Source organism: Hippocampus comes, unplaced genomic scaffold, assembly GCF_001891065.2.
Source record: "Hippocampus comes isolate QL1 unplaced genomic scaffold, H_comes_QL1_v1.1 scaffold166, whole genome shotgun sequence".
NCBI lineage: Eukaryota > Metazoa > Chordata > Actinopteri > Syngnathiformes > Syngnathidae > Hippocampus > Hippocampus comes.
In genome coordinates, this window is record NW_017805452.1 from 579,962 (window position 1) to 587,078 (window position 7,117).

Genomic DNA, 7,117 nt, shown 5'->3' on the forward strand with positions numbered 1-7,117 from the left:
TGGTGGTGGAGGTGGTGTAGGTGGAGAGAGGCGTGGACGTGAAGGAGGGAGTAGCTGCCTGGTTGGGGGCCACGTAGGCGCTGTCCGGCCACGGGGAACACTGACAAAAACAACAATTAAGCAACATTTACTGGAGCGCCGATGAAAAGCACGTGCACGGTACACGAGCGCCCTGTTCAACTTTTCGTCAGGCTAAAATTCATACAAAATATAATACTGTTTAAAATCCAAATTATATTATTATAATTTGTTGGATTTTTTTCTCCCCCCAAGTTAATCAGAATCCCACATCATAATCACACTTGAATTTTTTTTTTTTTTTTACAGGGATTTGCTGGATGCGGTTTTCGAAGCAAGCCAAACTAGTTAATGAATTTAACTGGAAATTTGTGCAACATTTTAAATATTTAAATTAATGTATGGTCATTTAGTTAATAATAGGAAAAAAAATTAGGAAATGTCACATGTATTTTGGATAAAAATTATTTTCACAATAAAATAAACAATGCAAACTTTTGATGTGCAATGAGAAAAGATTCCCAAAGAAACAAAAATCTATTAAAAAAAAATCCTAAAATGAACAAAAATATTTCGGCACAACAAAAGTATTGACTATTTAACATACTTACAAAATAAAATTACGAAGTATAATAAAACATGTACAATGTCTTCAATTGTTGTGAATTTAAGGGGAAAAAAAACACAGATCACAAAATCAGCTTGCTATTGTACAAACTACATTAGCATCATTCCTGAAGTCATTTTTCATCAATGGCCACAATAACAATAAAAGCACACATATGCTTGCACAACACCCCCCCCCCCCTCCACCAATGTTTTCTGAAGACTTTTGTTGAAATACAAATTTGACTCACGCTGCCTCTCTTGGCCAAGGAGTCGCCGCAGTCAGCCGGGAGCGTCCGCTTGCTGGATTTCTTCAGCTCGTGGTCGCCTGCTTCCTCGATGATGGGCTCCAGTCTCGTCTGCTTGACGGACACGCAAGAAGTGAGGGAGCAGGCGGGCGACCGACGCAAGGCGCTGCTGTGCGACCCAAACGGAACTGACCTCGGACAGGATAGTGGTATCGTAAGAAGGCTGGTACCATGTACAATGTCTTCAATTGTTGTGAATTTAAGGGGAAAAAAAACACAGATCACAAAATCAGCTTGCTATTGTACAAACTACATTAGCATCATTCCTGAAGTCATTTTTCATCAATGGCCACAATAACAATAAAAGCACACATATGCTTGCACAACACCCCCCCCCCCCCCACCAATGTTTTCTGAAGACTTTTGTTGAAATCCAAATTTGACTCACGCTGCCTCTCTTGGCCAAAGAGTCGCCGCAGTCAGCCGGGAGCGTCCGCTTGCTGGATTTCTTCAGCTCGTGGTCGCCTGCTTCCTCGATGATGGGCTCCAGTCTCGTCTGCTTGACGGACACGCAAGAAGTGAGGGAGCAGGCGGGCGACCGACGCAAGGCGCTGCTGTGCGACCCAAACGGAACTGACCTCGGACAGGATAGTGGTATCGTAAGAAGGCTGGTACTTCTCCTTCTCCTGAGCGCTACGTTTCTCCATCTTCTCGCGATCCGTCTTCTGCTTACGATCCGCACCTTTTGGCTTAAAAAAAAAAAAAAGGGGCGGGGGACAAACTAATGCGGATCAATCAATCACACTATGTATATAATTTTTCCGGTAAGGGAGTGACATAATTTTTTATTCCAGCAATGCACAACGCATCGCCAATGACGTTTTGCGATTTAAATGACAATGAAAACAAGAGCTGTCACATGTAGAGTTCAACTGTCACCGCCCCCCAAAATAAAATAAAATTAAAAAAATGTAATTTATCGCATTGCATCCAAACTCATATTACATGAATCAGCGCACAGCTGCCACCATTTTAGCGCCTCTAAGTAACCCCCAATAAACTTCAGCTGCTCAAGTGGGGTTTCAAATACGAAGTGTACAAGTTTTTGGTTACATCAGCAGTGGGCGAAACTTTAATTAATTGATCGTCATCTCTCTCTCTCTCTTTTTTTTAATCATAAAAACCTGGCACTTTAACTTGAAATCTACAGTGCAGCTAAACTACAAGACTAGAAGAATTCGGAATATTTCTGACTTTTCTATTTACCTTTGGTATATGTCTGAGTAAAATGATTTATTATCTAAACTACTGACCACATAACTTCTGACTTCCAAATACAAAAATTGTCTTTGAGCATTTATTTGCTGAAAACAAAGAGGACAAAAAGTCACTCGTACCAAAATATGAATAAAAGGTTGTATTTTTCCTCTTGATTTTATCCAGAGCTATCAACTGTAGTTCTTCAAACCCCCAAAAATATCACAGCTTTCAGGATTTTCCGCATTTTAGGCTGTAGCCCCCCCCCAAAAAAAATCCAGCCCAGGAGTGAGCAGCGAATACCTTAAAGACTTTGATTTGGCAGGAGGCGGAGTGCAAGTGCTCTGCGTAGTCGCCGGCGTCCCCCGGCGCAAACGTGTCGATCTGGATCCTGAAGGGGACGCCCTTCTCGCCACCGTGTTTGCGCGGCGTGAACTCGGTGCTGATGCAGTGAACCTGCGAGCGGGCCAGAGGCGGAGCCAAACCGGAAAAACAACACAACAGGTGAATCAAGGTCATTCGTCAAAACAGATCTTCATAACATCATTTCAAACAAGTATTTAAATACATTATGAATACATGTGGGTTGAAAAGTTTATTCAAAAATAAGCCTAGTAACAAAAAAAATTGTAGAATTATGCAAGTACACTAAAGAAATATTTAGATGAATTAAGATAATTAAATGGTGAACTAATGATAAATTCCTGAACGAATCATGAAGTTACTTTTTGCGGAAATCCCCCGAAACATAAAATTATGAATGTGACCAAATGTTAAAAAAAATAAAATAAAAAAATTAATTCAGAAATGAATGTCTTAAATTTATTTTTTTAAATCAAAGTAAATGATAAATAATCACAATTTACTGCATGTAATTCAAAAACAAAACAATAAATTTCCATGAACATTTTACTCAATCTGAATAGTGCATCGATTTATTAAAATTAATTTTAAACAAATAAATAAATAAAAAACCCATCCGCTAATGTGTGACAAACAAACCGGGAACATGTTTGTAAATCGCCCACCTCTGGCAAAACGTACGTTTCCACAAACTCCCTGAATGGCCAACCGCTTTACCTGGACGAAGACGGACGCTCTCTTGTTCAAGTCCCACAGGAACTCCGCGGCATTGAGCTGGGAGGGGTGCGTCTTGGGCTCCACGATGCCCACTGACATGGGAATATCTGCCGCGCACACGCATGCACTTCTCAGAACATCCAAATACGCCCGCTCACACGAGACGTGATGCTTTTGGGGCGGCGCGTGGTTACCGATATCCAATAAACGGTCGCCGGGCCGATTCCACTTCCATCCCTCCAGCTGCTGGTGTTCCGTGTACTGAAGCCGCCGGTCGTGGAACACGACACGCACTGTGCTCTACACTCACACACACGCACACAAACCGTGTCATACAAATGACGACCGAACCCGCGTTGACGGTGCGTGTCCTTACTTTCACCATCTTGTTGGTGAGTTCTGGGATCTCGCCGGGCTTCCTGTTGTCCAACATGCGCACCTCGTAAGACTGACCTGCAAGACAGCCACAAAACACCAACTACGAACCTTATTTCTCCAGCCCTGTTTCATTTTATACGTGAAATTAAAAAAAGAAAGAAAAAAAAAAGGAAGTTGCTAGCGTTTGACGCCGCGGCCGATCGATGTTTTAAGATAACTGGGAGGACCTTGGTTGAGGTACGTGAGCGTCTCGTCATGCAGCTTGACGGCGGGCGAGGTGGCGGCGCACAGCACATACTGGAATGGGGGGTTCTTGCTCTCGCTCTCCAGGGGGAGGCTGGAGTCCTCCTGCTTGAAGATGGGCAGGGCCAGCACATCACTGCAACGCACAGGAGACGAGGGCGTCACGAAAAGCCTACTAGAACATTGGAAGTGTAACGGGAGTTGATCAGAGGCTCTTGAAACCTGGAGGGGTGTGCGCAGACACTCATTTAACAAGAGTTTGATAGTGATTGGTTCAATCAGAACACCGCCACGTCCCCAGTTCTTGTAGGGTGTGCACACTTCAGCAAGCATGTTATCGTGTATTTATTATTTGAAAAAAAAAAAACGCTCCGTTTTCAGCCAGACCACCACGGACAACCCGCGGCGTCTTCCAGAGTCACCCGACTGGGCCGAGGTGTCCTGACCCCTCACCCAAATGCAGAGTTAACAAGCTCGCCAAACACAACCGCGGACGAGATAAACGCAGCTGCGGGCAGATGGCGGAGGGGGAGCTGATAAGGAAACGTGTGGGCGTCAAATACTTGTAACACACTCATGCCGTGGACTTCCTCATGGTATTGGGTCACACGGCAATTCCTCGATGTCAACAACAACAAGCTTTTGTCAAAATACCACAAGAGTCAATCAAGAAGCATTTTCACAGCATATTTCTCGACAACTGGCCAGATGTACGGAGTGGAGCGTTCTCATGCAGTGCACCAGCCAAGCGAGAGTGATCCCACTTAACTCAAGCGGCAAGAAATTCCACGGCATCATCATTCGTCGATGTAACGTTTTCATCACCAAGCCACCGAATGACAAATTAATTTTGTGGCGTGTCGTACAAGGCGGCCAAATCCGAACCCACATGTCGACAATTTAGCTGAGCATTGTTATGAGAAGCTAATGGTCATCCGGGCTAACGCTGCAGCTCTGCTTACCCTTTGGCTTTGAAACGCTTCCCTCCCCACGTCAATGTGGGGCGTTCACTCGAACTTGCGACGCTTCAGCTTCCGCTTTATTGGCATTGACAGGTGGTGACACCCAACATGAATTCATTGTGCTCGTGAAAGGAGCTACACAGAGGAGTCACCCTAGACTGGCCGCTAGCCAATCACAGGGTACATATCGACAGACACTAATTTTGAATGTGGGAGGAAGCCGTGAGTCGACTGAATCTCCCGCTGGGACCCACAAAATCCCAAAACAAAGAACAGCAATCAAGACCCACCCCGCCCCCGGCGAAGAACACAATTCAGTTGGGAAATTGGGGTGAGGGGCTAGTAGTCCCAGCAATGTAGGTCTAGAGCTGTTTGAGTTTTTATTCCATATCCATGGTATGCAAATAGTCATGCAGTAGCACGATTAAAGCCACTAAATGTTACAAGTGAGGGGAATCCATACACTAGTTGGCCACTCGGGCTGGGCGATATGTCTTCATTGTCTGCAAATTGAGATATGAACATTCAAGATATTCAAATCCAAACGAGGACAACATCAGTCATGTGACTTCGCCACAGTGGCGTTGTACATTTCAGTTCAACCGAAAACAATTCTCCTTCCAAGTTTGGCAGTGATTGACAGTTCAAACTAGCTGATGACAATCATCAAGCTAGAGGGTGAGAGGGAGGAGGGACACGCAGCCGCTGCTGCCAAGACGGCACGCATGCAAGAAATTCACTTCCGTGTTCGTGGTCAAATATCTACTGATGGTACACATATGTTGTCTTTTACAACATTACGTGACCATATTTAGAATTTCAAAATTACCAATGGATAAGATAGCAGTCTTTAACTGTGACCGGGTTTTTTGGGGGGCGGATTAGTAAAGAGTCAAAACACGATGCAGGCGTAGTTCATAATCGCTGTGAGTCCACACATCCATCGCCATGTAATGCACCAAACCAAAGCATACACAACCATCGTCACATGCAGGGATGTGAAGTTTTTATCATTCAAGCGCAGTTGCAATGCAACTTGAATTTAATTTTAATTTGTTGCTGACTTTGTTCATGTTGATGGCTGTCAGTAAGTTCTGATTAACCACCCCCCCACCCCCAAAAAAACCCACTTTGTTTTGATTGATATTGTTTTTTCTTTTTAAAAAAATGGCTAATTTTCACTGAACTCAGGAAGATTGTCAGCAACTTATCTGGCTCTTGAATTTCAGCCACATCGCACAGCCCTATTGACAACTGTATGCTACTAGTGACTAGTGTCATCATAAACTCTGACTAGTTTGCATCTAGCGTTTGACTTCTACTGGTGGCATGCAGATATCAACTAGTGATGACAAAGACTGTAGTTGTACATGGATCTTAATCTGCATATTAAGGATGTTGAATAAATACTCAAAATGGCTTTCCGTATCCAAGTACGAGTACACGCTGTGCATTCATTTGAAGAGAATTCACCACAATAGCAGAATATCTATTGTGCGCTTGCGCAACAACCGTCTTACTCGTAACCTTTTTATTCACCACTTGTGCCATGGCTGGACTGCTAATGTGCAATAAAACCTTGCTCGTCAACTACTGTGACCAACCAGTAGGCATGTCATAGTCACCAAAAGTCTCCTGGACCCTATTCGACACCATATTGCCCTCTAGTAACCTAGTTTTCTTAGTAATGGTCAAAAATGCCATACAGCGGGTGGGGGGGGATATCGGTAATACACATTTGTTCTACTATTGCACTTAATTGGCTTTCAACCGATGACAAAGAGTGTACTAGTACATGGACAGATGCCTATCAAGGGTATTGAATAAATGCTGATACAGCGTTACAGAAGCTACCAGTGTGTGACACATGTCTAGTAGTTGGAGACTAGTAGTGTAACTCGTGCATCGCAGTAAGGTCTAATTCTATACAAGTAGGCCAAAAGTGGGACTAGTAGGGAGGCAAGCGTTACTAGTAAGACACAGTGGTACTTTTGTGGATGGAGACTTAAATGTCCACCGTGTCCCGGTCGTTTGGAGGTCTAACCTCATGCTGTAGGCTGCCGCCCCCAGCTCCTGGCCGATGCCCGAGAGGCTGGCGTCGAAATCGTGCACCAGCCCCGACTCGATGGTGGCGTCGTCGATCTTGAGCACCCAGGCCATAGGGCCTAGCTCCTTGTCCTCGGCTTCCACTTGGGGGGCCGCCAGCTTGCTGCTTCTAGTGGGGGGCGAAGATGACGACCGGGGGACGTGAGGACGAGGAGGGGATGGAAGAGACGAGGAGGAAGTCCGCCCGGCCTCTTTCTCTCTCGACGAGGGAAACTTGTC

The 7,117-nt window shown here is 44.7% G+C and overlaps 1 protein-coding gene across 1 annotated transcript in view; it reads right to left on the bottom strand.

Moving 5' to 3' along the window:
• The window catches only part of ubp1 (upstream binding protein 1), a 10,682-nt gene extending 3,565 nt beyond the window's left edge, over nt 1-7,117 (bottom strand). Inside the window, 9 exon segments of the mRNA XM_019874143.1 lie at nt 7-100; nt 1,321-1,428; nt 1,511-1,621; nt 2,433-2,585; nt 3,210-3,316; nt 3,404-3,509; nt 3,586-3,662; nt 3,815-3,966; nt 6,837-7,117. Coding sequence (XP_019729702.1) covers nt 7-100; nt 1,321-1,428; nt 1,511-1,621; nt 2,433-2,585; nt 3,210-3,316; nt 3,404-3,509; nt 3,586-3,662; nt 3,815-3,966; nt 6,837-6,952 — 1,024 coding nt within the window. The 5' untranslated portion in view covers nt 6,953-7,117.